Source organism: Staurois parvus, unplaced genomic scaffold (assembly GCF_062004578.1).
Source record: "Staurois parvus isolate SC_StPar_1 unplaced genomic scaffold, SC_StPar_1.0 ptg000911l, whole genome shotgun sequence".
NCBI lineage: Eukaryota > Metazoa > Chordata > Amphibia > Anura > Ranidae > Staurois > Staurois parvus.
This window is the reverse complement of record NW_028318707.1, coordinates 535,095-551,581: the sequence shown is the minus strand read 5'-3', so window position 1 is coordinate 551,581 and position 16,487 is coordinate 535,095. Positions and strand designations below refer to the sequence as shown.

Genomic DNA, 16,487 nt, shown 5'->3' with positions numbered 1-16,487 from the left:
TCTATTGGGACACGCAGCTTCTGTGTCCTTATATGACAAAAAAACGGCTACTACATCTGCTTATAAGGTGTTGGCTACAATGTAGCTTTTATTTGTTTGTTTGCACCATGGGGTGACAACACTGAAGAATGAATAGTGTTGTCACTGTATTAACCTCTTCACATATTTGTGTACCAAAATGTGACTAAACCTGTGTCGAGAGCATGCGCCCTGCGAGCTCCCAGCACAGTTACCGGTGCCTAACGGAAAGCTACTGATAACTACTTGTGATCAGGAGCTTTCCGACCATGTGACCACTGTTGCAGCCAATCATGGTGGTCACATGACCATAAACCCTGCCCCACCTCCTAGCATCTGAAACCCCTTAAAGGGCTGGAAGGTGCCGGCATTAAGGGGTTAAAGGAATTTATAAAAATAGCTGATCTACCTGAAGATGGGTTAAAGTACTTTTAAAACTAGGTGATCATCTAGAACTACTTTTTCCAATGTGTAAATTCCTAGCAAAAATACTGCTAAGCAATTTCTTTGTAGAACAAACAATATCTTCATATTGTTAAAGGAGGATGAAAAAGATCTACAGATCTACTGGCAGGATCAACAAGCAATAAAAATATGTTGATGGGGTATTTTATCAGAAACACATCTGTATATAATGCATTTTGCAGTAAAAGATAGTTTTCAGCCAAGTCCAATATAGCTTACTTTTTGATGATTTTTCGTTGCATCCACTTACATCGTTTGCACTGATTTCCTGAAGTTCTGGTCAGAGAACACCCTTGGGACTACATGTTCCAGCATTCATTTACTAGCGCATGTGAGCCTTCTTATTGAAAAATATAGTGGCTGAGAAGATAACTGTGTGGGCCAGGAGGATGGGAGGGCACACACACAACACAGTTGGCTTTGGCTGGGCTTCATAGCCTTCTAGGTAAAAGAGGCACAACAAACAGAAAAGCGGGGCAGTGATTTTGAGACCAGTCAAAATAGACAAAGTTTAAAAGATGGAGACTAAAGCTGGCCATTCACACTAAGATTTCTCTCATTCATCCCTTCAGGACTAAAGCTGGCCATTCACACTAAGATTTCTCTCATTCATCCCTTCAGGACAGAAATCACTAAAATTCCCCTATCCTTGCTAAACAGTGTGAATAGACAAATCTGCAGTGCTGGCAATTGCAATCTGACAGCTGGCAGCTACCTGTCAGAATACCCAAACAGCACCTGTATCTGACTGGATGCAGACGCTGTTTGGCTGACCATTTTCTGCCCAGTCCCTTTAACAAACATCTACGTTTGTCAAGCTGGGTGGTACCAATAGGGCCACTCACGGAATTAAAGGCAATCTGTGTGTGGGCTGCTTAAAGTGTAAGTTCACCTTTTTCAGAAAAAAAAGAAAAGATGAACTAACACCGTAAACTCTCCCCACCCCCTTGATCCTCGCTGTACCTACCTCTTGAGCTGTCATTGCCCACACAGCCTGGGTACTGATATAGACATTTGAAATCCTTGCTCTTCTCCCTTATTTCCAGGATGGATCAGTTATGCTCTGTGCAGGTGCTAACCAGTGAGAATCACTCTGATCCATAGCTCTTCAGAGAGAAGAGGGAGAGGAGCAGGGATTTCAAATCCCCAGACTGCTGCACAGGCTGGTTTGGCACCGACAAGAAGTAAGTACAGCAGGAACCGAGGGGGAGGGTGTTTAGTGTTAGTTCAATTTTTTATTTTTCTGTAAAGGTGAACTAACAGCTGAAGAATCTATAGTAAGTGTTCGCCTCCTCTGCTGAAATGTATTAAAAAATAAATAAATACAAAAAAAACTGTTTGATATCACTTTTATTACAGGTGACAGACTGCATCATATATGTCAGTTTTGATTTTGCCACTTGGTCCACTTTAAGAAAGGAGGCTGGTCTTAGGACCAGTTAGGACAGTCAGGAGATCTTTGGTTGGTCAAGGTTAGGAAAGACTTAGAAGAGGAGTAAAAAACTTTTCTGGATGTCCAGGTTTAGAAGGAGTTAAAAGACAAGACTGTCCTCAGAATACAGTTTGGAGAGATCTTTCATTGCCTTGGAAAGGTTAAGAAGGGGGGATATCTTGTAGCACAGTTAGGAAGGGTTAAGTGAGGAGGCTGGTCTTATAGTACAGTCAGGAAAGATCTTTGGTAGATTAGGGTTAAGAAAGGTTGAAAAGGGTTGTTAGGAGAGGTCTTTGGATGTCCAGGCTTAGGAGGGGTTAAGAGGGAAGGCTGGTCCTATAGTTCAGTTAGGAGGGGTTAGCAGGTTCCCCATCACGTTTTGTTTTGACAGCCCACCCTCCTTCTCTCTCAGCCGTGGAGTGGATCTGAACTGCAGCTATCTGGGGGATTTGCTGCTGCTGTTTCTGAATGCTCTTGGCCGCCATGAATCAGGCCGGGGACCCCCGTGAGCAGGACCAGCCCGGGGGAGCCATTCGCCCTCAGCTAGGACAGAAGTAAGTCTTGGGATATTTCTCGGGTTACAGGGTAAATACATCATTGTGTGCTGACAATACAAAGTTAATGCTGGAGGGGTAAGATCTGTTATAATGACGATTCATATGGGACATTTACTTTTAGGACACTTTCTGTCTGCTAATATCTATCAGAATAGGACTGCGATGTCAGCTGGAGTGTCCAGCGACAAGCACAGCCTAGGCGGTGCCGACCTTAACGGGGAATTCCAACGGTATTTATTTGAACTCTATTTAGAGACACGAAAGTTGCAGGTTGGAAGATTTTACAACACCAGACTCACTCACATGTTCTTCAAGGACAAATGTATTGTTATGATTGAGGTGTGGGCATGTCTGGGGGTATTTGCTGTGCTGTGACGTCACATTAAGAGATTAACCCATGAGAGCAGCTCACTAAGTATGAGCAGTAGGAGTTTCACTTTGCAATGTCACTATCAGGGGCTGAGAGCAGCTGGGAGTGTGTACATACTGTTATACAGCCATGTGCTCCAAGATCTATCTATATTTATCTATCCTTTATGACTGTCTTTTATCACTATCCTTATATTGGAACACTTTTAGCTTGTACAAGTGTGCTAGGATCTCCACAGGTTTACAACATCAAAAGAAAGTAACTCATCTTGTAACGTCTGTTTGTTAAAGGGAGCTACTATATCATTTTATAATAATTTTTTGAATATTATTGTTAAACTATTGCAATCACTTGTGAGATTAAAAAAATACATATATGTTTGATCTCATAATGAGCGCTTTTGAAGCATTGCTTTGGAATAAATGTTAACAAAAAAATTATTCCTAGCTCTAAATTTTAAGAAACCTAAGAAAAAAGGTATTAGCACACATCTTTGTGCATGAATACACTACCGTGGTGTCTTTTTACTTGTTGCAGTGAAGGACTATGTACAAATCTAAACAAACCCGCTGACCGTAATAATAAATATTTTAATTTAAGTTTTTAGCAATGCCTACAAATGCAAACAACACAGATTCTACTGCAGCCAGTTAGAGGTGTGAAGATCTGTCAAATTCCCCTTCCTAGTACTTGTAATCCAGTGGATAATATGGGCCACGTGGTATGATATAATGTAATCCATGGTGCAGTATGGCACTCTTCCTTTACTATGTTTTCTATAGTGTTTGTAGTTTAGAAATACTATTGGTAACTTTCTGTGTTAGTATGATTGTTTCTTTTATGGCATTCTTATTGTACAACAGAATAGTTATATTTCCTTATTTATGTGCCACGTGGCTGAAAGAGTATAAGTAGACTGTCAATTCCAGACTTCAGATTGGTGACAGAAAGAGGTCTGTTTACTTTTCAAAGGCATCACTGAGAGCCTTCTGTGATTAAAGTACAGAAGTTTATAGTTAGTATAGGTTTATAAGTACCATTGTATCAGCCAAGGTCATGGAACACATTATTGCATCTTTAAGTGATTATACATATTTGTCAATTGTGTTCTTTAGCGCACAGAAACAAAGCATAGATTTGTTTCAATGGATGGGTTTGTGCATACTGTTCGGGTTCTGTCAAGTTATTTCTCCAAACACAATTTTTTTGTTGTATTATTTCAACTCTGAAGTAAACATGAATACTAATCTGGCAAAATCCATATGCATCATAATATGTAAGATCTTTTTATATCAGGCTTTTCTTTTCTCTCCTCTTCTCTCTTCTTTACTCTCAAATTTCTTGTTTTATATGAATATATATCACATGACAATATTTCTTCTATCTAATCTGTTGATTTAAATATTGTTAAAGCAGATCTATCTATCTATCTAACTATCTATCTATCTATCTATCTATCTATCTATCTATCTATCTATCTTATCTATCTGTCTTTATGCACCCATCCATCCGCTGAATGTATCCCAGTAGCTCTCTTTATGAAATATTCCTCTGATTATAAGAGTTCCTTGGTACTGTTTGATAATGGATACCTTGATAGCAGTTGCTACTTACCCACTACTGTATGGCTTGTGTTTTTTTAACTTAATGCCAAAAAGGGGGTAGATTTAATGCTAATCAAGCCTTAATGCTTTCAAATAATTCATAATTTTATAAAGTAAAAAAATAAAGATGAATCACAAGGCAAACAGTTATAGTAGGTATAATTGGACATCCAAGTGTGGTCCTTGAATCTGTTAGTCACTCCCTTCCCTGGGGTACACATTTAGAAAATAAGCTCTAGTTCATGCTCACTTTAAAGCATGTTGGGATATAGTGCTGCTGACAGAATTGCAACAAATATTCTGGTAAACCAAGAAGGAATAGTTACAGATCACTGAATATTAAATTAAGTTATAATAATTTTTCTGTAATGCAGAACTGTGGTACTCATAATAGTTTAAGAACAACAGGTAGCTCTCAGAAAATGAATAAAGCAATACAATACATCCCACCTTACAGGTGACTGATTTTTCGATTACAGATGCTCTAATATTGTAGCGCATAGCATTTTCAACATGTCCTCCTATGGCTCTGAAATGTGATCGTGTTATTTTGAAACTGCGCTACATAACCTAACGTCTGTTGCTACGTACGACCGGCTGTTCCCGCCTCATCTTAGTCATCAATTTGCTTAAAATATTATTTTATACATTTGTGATCGCATTTCATATTTTAGTGTTATCATAGTTTTCGCATTTTTAAGCCAGGCTACTGTTTGCTTTGTTGTTCTTTCTAAAATAGTTACAAAAGCATGCAAAGAGGATTTGTTATCATCATCATCATATCAATTTATTGTGCCATGTGGTACAGTATAAAAAAAAAACTCAAATATTTTAACGATCAGTTATTGAGAAAAAGGAACCTTTGCTGTGAAATAACTACCTTCCTTTCATTCTGAAAAAAAAAATAAAAAGCTGTGTGTTTTTGTCTGTGAAAAAAAAATTTAGCATGTGGATTTAGTGCCCAATAAAAATATTCAGCATTGATGTTTTATGGCCTGATTAAAGGCTAGAAGCTGTCAAGAAAATCATACAGGCACAATAAAATTATTCCAACTGCCTTTTTTTATTATGCCTGACATAATACTCTTCATAAAAGTACCAAGAAATATGACAAGGGCATAGGACTTTAATTTTCCAGAGCATGCTTGTGAAAGCTACAAAATTAGCAGTATAATACGTGAAAGTAAAAGCTATAGAGGTTATATTTTCTTCAAAATATTTATTGTAGTTTGCCTTTAAAATACGTATTTTTTTTTCCAGATAAGAGATGTAGAATATAAGCATGTGGGACATTGTTTTTATTATTTTTTTCTATCTGTGACAGTAATCTCTGAAAAAATAAATAAATAAACCTTTTTTTTTTTTAAAGGCTGGTCACCTAAGAATTTATTTAGTGTCTTTCGTTGAACATATTGGGTAGCACATAAGCACTAGTATATTGCACTAGTATATTGCATAAATCCTGTGCGTCATGTACCGCTCAGGTCACTAGATTATAGTAGGCTAGAATACATGTGCCAGAATTTAAATATACAATGGCACCGATGTCACACATTTTAGTCTCACAGCTTTGAGCCACAGATACAAATATGTAAGCCATCAATGTCACCCCCCCCCCTTTTTTAAACTTTTACTTAGTAGAAAAATGTAAACTTGTTCAATCACTTTATTGTAATTAGTAGTGTAAAAAAGCTTTAGTTGATGTCTATATATACACATATTTTTTTTAGGTTAACAGTTCTAAGAATATCATTGCTAATGTTATGTTACTGGTAACATAAATAGACCAAATATATAAATGCTTGTTACATATTCAACAATAATTATTTACAATTAAATTTGTCATACTATTATTTCAATAGTTAAGCTGCTATTAAGCCATCTACACTTTATGTTTGGCTGTTTACAATTGCAGTAAATACAGTTAAATAAATGTTATCTATTAAAAAGAAAGTATCATGTGAAATACCACATTAAATTCACTTGCAGTATTTTTTTTTTTAATCATCCTTGGGAACTTTTCTGAGAGTCAGAGAATAAGATGGCTGCAAGGACCTGATGGTGTTGAGTGAAGAGCGTCAGCTGTGTTTAGAATGGGATAAAAGGTTTAAAAGCCAATCAAACATTTTAGAGTTACTGTCACATGAAAGAAAACAACCAGAGCAAGAGGTGGACAGGCTGCTTAACGAGCATGTTTGACGGAGGCTGGTATGTATACTGAAAGCAAAGATAGTAAAAAAAAAAATCTGTCTTTTCATAGTCAGTGCTTGAGCTGATTTTTTTTGTGTCGTTTAAGGTCTCTGAGCATTCTGTGAGCATGTGTCCCAAAGAAAACCATTTGCAAAATTACCTTTTCTGTGGCATTGAACAGTCATTTATTTTCGGTGATTATCTCAATTATGAAGGAGGATGACAGTTTTGAGTGTACTGGATCAGTAAAAAAAAAATTCCTTAGAAAATGTTTACATTTTTTCTGCCATCAAAAAAAAACAGCTTAAAAAACTAGATCATTGCAAACTAGATGCATATGGTTATCTTCAGGCTGCATATACTTTTTCAAAATGGCCACACTCCCAGTAATTTATTTATTACATTTCATCTGGACACCGAGAGACTGTATGCAAGGGTAAAATTCTCGTCTCTGAAAATTAGCTGTTTTTTTAAAAAACCTTTGATATTAAAAAAAGACCAGGCTTATTTTCCCTGCTCTTTTGCTACCATGTAAGTGCAATTCAATGGTGCTGATTTATGAAAACCGGAGCTGAGGTAAAATAGAGCACTTGGTCACAGAATGTTTTATCATTCATTATCTTACCTTTACTGGGAGAATTAAACAATAATCTCATTGTTTGCTATAGGCAACCAGTCCACTTTTTTTGCCTCCAAGTGTTCAGAAATGACTCTTAGCACTTGCCAACTAATTAAACAGGGCAAAATTGACCATTACAGTCTCCGACCCAGTAGACATATCAAAAAATGGTCTCAGTTAATTTTGTAAAGGTATTTTACTAAACCATGAAACATGGAGGCACACATGAGAGTGTAGTAAATTATATAGGATTGATGTACTAAAATTGGAGAATACAAAATGTGGTGCAGCCCTGCATAGAAACCAATCAGCTTCCAGTTTTTTTTCTTGTCAAAGCTTAATCGAACAAGCCAAAGTTAGAAACTGATTGGTTACCATGCACAACTGCACCAAATTTGCACTTTCCAGTTTTAGTAAATCAACCTCTATGGTTTCTATTAAGCCATCTGCTTTGGCCAGCCATCTTCAAATGACTTTCACAATTATAATAAAAATAAAATATTTTAAAACTAAAGCTGCAGATGTGAACACCACATGCTACTGAAAAAGAGTTATTGCCAGAACATGCTGGTACTCCTAGTTCATCAACTTGCTGATGCCTGGTCTAGACTGATCTCAGAATTACCCACCTGTCCCGATCCCTCCATATACTGACTTTTCGCTCACAGCTACTGCCAAATGATAGATGTGTTATGAGAAGCCAAGAAGGTAACGGAGAGGCTTTTCCTAGACTCAACAAATCGGATTTGTTTTGGCGCAAAATGAAAACAGAAGGACAAGTAGACTTTTGACTGACCCTACTATCAAGAAAAAAGGAAACTTTAAAAAATATTAGAAATTTAATCCTGGGGGGGCTTACTACATATTAGTTGGGACAACAAACGTGTTCTCCCTTTAACCAGTCAGTCATTACTTTCTTTGGTTTTAGGCTTACTCAACTAAGCATTTTAATAGCATTTTGAAAGCAAACCTTTTTTAAGAGCTTAGCTGCATGTAAAACCTATAATCACTACCATACTATACCGTGAAAAGAAATGGTCAGTCAAACCAAAGTTGTATTTTCAGTTATCAGTGGAGTTTGCTGACATGACCTGCTTCTTGGTTTCTTCAAGAAGAAACCAACAACAGTGGTGAGATTCCCTATTCTTGGCTCTGTTCCATCCGCCCTGAGCTGTTCCCTCCCCTCCTCTTGCATTACCCATGATATAAAATAACATCCAGCCAGGAAAGTGGGAACCGATGACAATGGCTGTAATAGGTGTGCAGAGGTCGTACCACTGGAGATTTCAAAAGATATAATACTCTGTTAGCTGGTTTTATTTTCTAATGCCTACTGGAAACTAAAATAGCAACTTTAGGTGGACTTACCTTTGAACGTCTTTTTGACAAATGCTTTATTTTCTATAGATGGATTCCAATATATTTGCTGCTATTTGTGCAGTTATAAATCTCAAGTGTAGCATAAAATGTAACATTGGTAAACTAAATAAGTCCAAGTTGTACACATGCACAGAAAAACATGAAACAGTAGAATGTATTTTTAACAGCTAAACATAGAGAATGCTTTGTATTACATGGTATAGTAATATTCAGAATCTTTTCTATTTTTTTATCTGCAGTTAAATATTTGTAATGTACACACCCATATTTGTAACCAGGCACTATAATGTAAGCCAGGTGCTATACTGTACGATTTCCATTAGCGCAGATGAAGATATTCTGATATATGCCATAAAACGGTACTGACCTTGGACAAAAGACTAAAGGAACAGGGTTAGTTGTCTTGGTGGCAGGCCGTCACCCTGACATTCTTTCATGTATATGGCACATGTCCCTAAATGATCCATAATTAGCCCTCATAATCCCTAGGAATACTTGGCAGGAAATGTATTTTGCTCAGAGTGAGAAGGGGATTAACCCATTAGCCCAGGTATCAGAGGGGCCACTCGTATTAGCATGAGGAGTTTATTGACAACGTTTGTGACAAACTCTCCTTGACACCGGGGGGTGGGGGTGACTGTATGTAAATATGACTTTTTCAAATTAAAGAAAATTGGGACAGAATCTGCACTTTCTGGACAGCATGTTCTGTGTCAATGTGGATTTTATAAAATGTGTTTTTATGCATTTTTGCTTGGGGGAGCTTTAAAGTATAAGTGGACCTTGTATTATGATGCAAGGTTGACTTTAAAGGATGTACTTTTTTAGTGACACTTCTGTTTATATACAAAAAATCTAGCTCTCAGTATTGATGTGTACACTCAATATTTATACTGGTTAATGGAACATTTTGTAAGATCAGATGTATGCCTGGTCATTGGTTTAAGTTTTATTTCTGGACCCACCTAAAGACATTCATCTTTAGCAGATATTTTGTACAGTAATACTTTTTTCAATGTTTTCTTGTTGTACTGTCTCTTAGTTGTATACATAATGGAGTTTATGAAACTCCGCAATATAGCAACCAGCTAATTTTGCCAGGTGTGAAATAAATTTGTGCTAAATGCACCTAAATGTAAAAACATTTTTGGCTGTACATGGATCGAAATTTGGCTGGTCCCTGCTGAACGTGCCTAATTTTGATCCACGTATAGCCTGTTTAAGTTACTTCATCTTGCAGATGATTCTCTACTACTGAAGAAAACTGTTATTAGTAATATTACATAAGTATGTGCTTTTTATGCAGTTGATCAAGGTGAAATCTAACTGGCTGCCATGGATTACTTCACTTTGCATATATGCTTACCCATTTTAAGCTCTGTAGTTTGTGTGTGGCGGTGATTTTGCTACAAAACGTTGCTTTAAAAACTTTTTTTTTTTGTTAGTAGCTGAATATTTAGCACTTTGACCTTGCAGCCTTTGAGTCCTGGATTCAGTTCCCTCTATACATGTTTGCACTACATGTGTTCCCCAGGTTCTGTGATGTTTTCCAGTTTCTCTGTTTTTATCCAATTTTTTTTCTCAATCCCTTCTAACATTCTGCTTAAACTTTGTGATTTGTAATAGTACGGTTTGGACTTTGAAGAAGGGGACATACCCCGAAACCTTGTCCTCAAAATTGTATGTTAGTGCAAATAAAAAAAGGATCACGGAAAGTACTCAATTGTTTCTGTTTTTATCCACAATTCAAAGTAGAGCTATGGGTTCCTTGACCAAATCTGAAATTCCCACATGTAATCCCCTTCTCTTCCTGCATTGTACAAAGAAAACCAAGCAGATTGTGAAAATGGGGCAACCATCTATAAGGGAACATTGATTGGACAGCAGTAACCAGATGATATTACACAGTACCAGTTTAAAGCAGTTAGAACTAGAGGTTGATCAGATGTTCTTCATGTTCATGTGCTGGCAAGGAACATGCTTACAGGGGGAGAGAACTGATTGAGCATAGTGATGGGATCACCAGGCTGATGCTTTTCTATTATTGTGCAATCAAAGGCTGGGGCCAGGGAGGTGACCAAGTTGTAAAACTGCAATAGAAAAAATGCAGGTCTTTTTGCGATAGTGTGCAACTGCTGGCTTCACATCTTCAGTGTTACACCAACTAGTAGTTCCCTTATTTCAGGAATACATTAATTATTTTATGGTCCTATATTCCTTCCTGGTAGAATCTCTCCAATCCCCTTTTTTGGTTCAGAGTGGAATTTTTGCAGTATAAGTTTATGTAAGTTGAAATGTTGGAGAAATTTTGATAAACTCGCATTTACCAAAACTGGAATTTGCACAAAACCCGAGACCTTTTTGTAAAATCTGAATTTAAAACAATCTAAAGAGGGCCAAATGAATGACTTCCAGAGTAGTGCCATTTATTTCTTAGGTACCACAAATTGGTCCAGTTCTATTTAATTCAGTGGTTGAGGAGTTTGAATCTTGGCTTAATACCATATTGAGCGAATATGGCTTAAAACTTTTCCAAGATGAAATGTGTTACATTGTTTAGCTCTTATGTCATTGAAGTGTTTGTGCTGTGATTATTTAGGATTTTCTGTAATAGGATGTAACATGAAGATGCTACATGACATTTACTCATCTGGAGAATGATCTTGATTCTAGTGTAACAAATGGAAATTTTGTATGATTTTGTAACGTTAACAAATGTGGTGTTTTAATGAGTCTATGTTTTGGGTATATCCCATTGCTCCTACTTTCTTTTGCTTAACACAGGTGGCCTGATGAATTAAAGTTTATGTTCACATGGCAGTGGATAAATTGCGAATGGACAAGCAGATTGTATCCTCACATTATTATTATACAGGATTTATATAGCACCATCAGTTTGCACAGCACTTTACAAAATGAAGGCAGACGTTACAGTCACAATACAAGTAAATACAAGAGGAATCAGAGGACCCTGCTCATTACAGCTTACAATCTAAGAGGGAGGGTCAAATGATACAAAAAGTAAAAGCACAGTATATTAGTTGGGAGCAGGAATGGCTTCTGTAAAGAAATGAGTTTTCAGGAATAGCTTAAAGATGGATAGAATAGGAGATACCATAGTTGAACAGGTTGGTTTAAGGAGTTCCATAGGATGGGAGAGGTTTTGGAGAAGTCCTGGAGGCAAGCATGGGAGGAGGTGACAAGGGAGCTAGAAAGCAGGGGGTCTTGAGAGGACCTAAGAGAGAGTTTTGGTTGTTATTTTGAGACCAGGTTAGTGATGTAGCTGGGGACAGAGCTGTGGTTGACTTTGTAAGTTGTTAGAATTTTGAATTTTATATGTTGGGCGAGGAGAAGCCAATGGAGAGACTAGCAGAGAGGGGTAGCAGACACTGAATGGTTAGTAAGGTAGATGACTCTGGCAGCAGCATTCATGATGGAATGCAGGGGGGATGGCCTATGTAAAGGTAAGCCAATGAGGAGGACGTTGCAGTAGTTGAGGCAAGAGATAACCAGGGAGTGAATTAGGAGCTTTGTGATATTGTGTAGGTTGAGACATCATGATTTAGACAGTGATTGGATGTGGGGCAGAAGGGTTACCCCTAGCACTCTGGCATGTGGGAACGGATTCATAGTTTTGCTATCAATCTTGATAGAGAAATAGAGAAGTCAGGAAAAGGGATATATGGGGGAGGAAATATTATAAGATCAATTTTATTTACTATGCACAAACAGACATGCGTGCACAAGCTCCACATGGTGAGTTTACTAATAAATGTGATTTGCTGTAGGTTGTATGCTTAAGCAGTTGAACATACACCCACTAGGTGGTTGCATTTCTACAAAAAAAAAATTTGATTTTCAGTAATATTTTTTTAAGCTGACTGATGCCAGAGATTTTACTGATATAATTGAAGAATATATACACGTAAATGCTACCAATAAACTTCTCTGATGTCCCTTTTAGTCTGGACAATATGTAATTAAAAAGTCTTTTCTTACACTTATTTGATATGTGCTCAAGATTTATAACACACTTTGCATTCCTAGGTGACATAATCACAAGTGAATATAAAGGAAAAAACCTTTAAAAAAAGTAAAAGTTGCAATATATTACCTTTTTGATCCTGGATTTAACCACTTGGTAACTGGGCTACAGCCGAATGATGGCTACAGCGCAGTTACCCAATTCTGGAAGGGCGTCATATGACGTCCTCCCAGAACACACCCCAAGGGGCGCGCACCTGGCGATCTCCGTGATTGCTGTGTCCTACGAACACAGCTGATCACGTGAGGAGGTAAAAGGCCAATCACAGCGGCCTTTTACCACGTGATTAGCTGTGACCAATGACACAGCAGAACACGAAGTAAATACAGTTGCCGGCTATCGGCAGCATTTTGCTCACGCTGTCACAGCGTGAGGATAGTACTGCCGATAACTGGCAGCTGTCACAGAAGAGATTGGCACTGATCATCAGGGCACTGATCAGCAGTGCCACCCATCAGTGCCGCAAGTCAGTGCTATCAGTAAGTGCTGCCAGTCTGTGTCGCCCATCAGTGTTGCCTATCAGTGCCCATCATTGCTGCATATCAGTGCAGCATCATCAATGCCCACTATTGCCGTCTCATCAGTGCCACCTCATCAGTGCAGCCTATATGTGCCACCTCATCAGTGCTGCCTATCAGCGCTGCCTCATTACGGTACATCAGTGAAGGAGAAAAGTTACCTGTTTGCAAAATTTTATAATAGAAACAAAGAAAAACTTTTCTTTTTCAAATTTTTTGCTCTTTTTTTATTTATAGTGCAAAAAATAAAACACCCAGTGGCGATTAAATACCACCAAAAGAAAGCTCTATTTGTGTGAAAAAAATTATAATTTCATATGGGTACAATGTTGTATAACCGCGCAATTTTCATTTAAAGTGCGACAGCATTGAAAGCTGAAAATTGGCCTGGGCATGAAGGAGGTATAAGTGCCCAGTAGGCAAGTGGTTCAAACACCTAAAAGGCAGCTGTAAAAGCAACAATAACAGTAAAAAAGCCTTAGTACAACCATATGCTGAATGTAGCACAGTGTTCATGGGCCTGCCACTGTGTCCAAAGCCAGTGCTTGTACATAATTTAATATTCTACTGCTTCTGTAAATGTTTGAAGTGATAAACACCAATACAAATGCTGATTTTTTATTTTTTTTTTTGGTGTGAACTGATTGCAATTTGATTTTTCAATTTAATCATTTCAATAAAAAGGTTGGCACACATATTTCATACCTTTTTAGAGCAGAAACAGCATTTTTTGGATATTTAATGTGCACAGCAAGATTGGGCTGCACCATTGTCTATACCAGGGGTCTCCACACTTTCTAAACAAAGGGCCAGTTTCTGTCCTTCAGACTGAAGGGGGACCTGACTGTGGCCATTGGGAGTAGGAAAGGTCCCAGTGTCAGTGGAATAAGCAATGCCTTATCTTTGTTGTCAGTGGGAGGAATTGTGCCCCATATTGGTGTCATTGGGCCCCATTCTTAGTCCGTAGGGTTCAATATTGAGTTGGCCCATCCTTTGCAGCTATAACAGCTTCAACTCTTCTCGGAAGGCTGTTCACAAGGTTTAGGAGTGTGTCTATGGGAATGTTTGACCAATCTTCCAGAAGTGCATTTCACTGTAATTCATCTCAAAGGCGTTCTGTCAGGTTGAGGTCAGGACTCTGTGCAGGCCAGTCAAGTTCCTCCACCTCAAACTGGCTCCTCCATGTCTTTATGGTGCTTGCTTTGTGCAGTGGTGTGCAGTCATGTTGGAACAGGAAAGGGCCATCCCCAAACTCTTCCCACAACGTTGGGAGCATGAAATTCTCCAAAAATGTTTTGGATGCCTTAAGAGTTCCATTCACTGACACTAAGGGGCCAAGCCCAACCCCTGAAAAACAATCCCACATCATAATTCTCCATCTACCAAACTTTACATTTGGCACATTGCAGTCAGGCAAGTACCATTCTCCTGGCAACCACCAAACCCAGACATGTCCATTGGATTGCCAGAGAAGTGTGATTCATCACTCCAGAGAACACATCTCCACTGCTGTAGAGTCCAGTGGTGGCGTGCTTTACACCACTGCATCCAACGCTTTGCATTGCACTTGGTGATGCCAAATCCAGACATATACATCCGATTGCCAGACAGAGACATGTGATTCATCACTCCAGAGAACATGTCTCCTCTGCTCTAGAGTCCAGTGGCGGCGTGCTTTACAGCACTGCATCCGATGCTTTGCATTGCACTTTCAGTGCTTGGATGCAGTTGCTCAGCCACTGAAAGCCATTCCATGAAACTCTGTACACACTGTTGTTGTGCTAATCTGAAGGCCACATGAAGTTTGGAGGTCTTTAGCTATTAACTCTGCAGACGGTTGGCGACTTCTGCGCACTGTGTGCTTCAGCATGCGCTGACCCCGCTCTGTCAGTCTATGCAGCCTACCACTTGGTGGCTGAGTTGCTGTTGTTCCCAGTTGCTTCCACTTTGTTACCATCCCACTAACAGTTGAGCGTGGAATATTTAGTAGCCAGGAAATGTCACGGATGGACTTATTTGCCCATACTTTCACAAATGTTTGTAGAAGCAGTCTGCATGCCTAGGTGCTTGGTTTTATACACCTGTGGCCATGGAGGGGATTGGAACACCTGAATCCAATGATTTGGAGGGGTGTCCCAATACTTTTTGCAATATAGTGTATATTGAAGGAATGAGCCTAGTCACCCCAGGAGAGGAAGTTTGTTCCTTACAAGATTACTTGGTGAAAATAAAGGAAAAGCCTGAAAATACAAACTAATGCAGGTATCACATACTGTACAAGGACTGCAATATATTACAATTTGTTTTTGCATTTAGATATACTTTAAATTCCAGGAAAATACAATGTTAAAATAAATATACACTCACCAGCCACTTTATTAGGTACACCTTGCTAGTGCCAAGAAACTATTCCCCACACCATTACACCACCACCAGCCTGAACTGTTGATACAAGGCAGGATGGATCCATGCTTTCATGTTTATATCAAATTCTGACCCTACCATCTAAATGTCGCAGCTGAAATCGATACCCATCAGACCAAGCAACATTTTTCCAATCTTCTATTATCCAATTTTGGTGAGCCTGTGCAAATTGTAGCCTCTGTTTCTTGTTTTTAGCTGAAAGGAGTGCCACCCAGTGCGGTCTTCTGCTGCTGTAGCCCATCTCCTTTAAGGTTCAATGTGTTGTGCATTCAGAGATGGTATTCTGCATACCTTGGTTGTAACGAGTGGTTATTTGAGTTAGTGTTGCCTTTCTGTCATCTCGAACCTGTCTATCCATTCTCCTCTGTCATCAGCAAGGCATTTTCATCTACAGAACTGTCGCTCATTGAATATTTTCTCTTTTTCGGACCAATTTCTGCTAACCCTAGAGATGGTTGTGCGTGAAAATCCCAGTAGATCAGCAGTTTTTGAACTACTCAGACCACCCCGTCCGGCACCAACAACCATGCCACGTTCAAAGTCACTTAAATCCCCTTTCTTTCCCATGCTGATGCTTGGTTTGAACTTTAGCAAGTCGTCTTCACCACGTCTAGATGCCTAAATGCATTAAGCTGCTGCCATGTGATTGGCTGATTAGCAATTTGTGTTATCAAGCAATTGAACAGTTGTACCTAATAAAGTGGCCGGTGAGTGTATGTTTTACCTGTCAAATGTTTTGTACTTTTGCCCACCCAGTACTGAGACAGTTAACCTGAATTTTCTCTACTTCAGATAAGCAATGCAGCAGGTCATCTCCTCATTCCCAACCATTGGATAGACAGTGGTGTAGAAACAAATCCATATA

General features: G+C 38.6%; 1 protein-coding gene across 1 annotated transcript in view; it reads left to right on the top strand.

Annotated features, from left to right (window-relative positions):
- The first annotated feature begins 2,209 nt into the window (after positions 1-2,209).
- The window catches only part of RBM20 (RNA binding motif protein 20), a 320,520-nt gene continuing 306,242 nt past the window's right edge, over positions 2,210-16,487 (top strand). Inside the window, exon 1 of the mRNA XM_089656499.1 lies at positions 2,210-2,469. Within this exon, the coding sequence (XP_089512625.1) occupies positions 2,384-2,469 (86 nt within the window). The 5' untranslated portion in view covers positions 2,210-2,383. The remainder of the gene's footprint in view (positions 2,470-16,487) is intronic.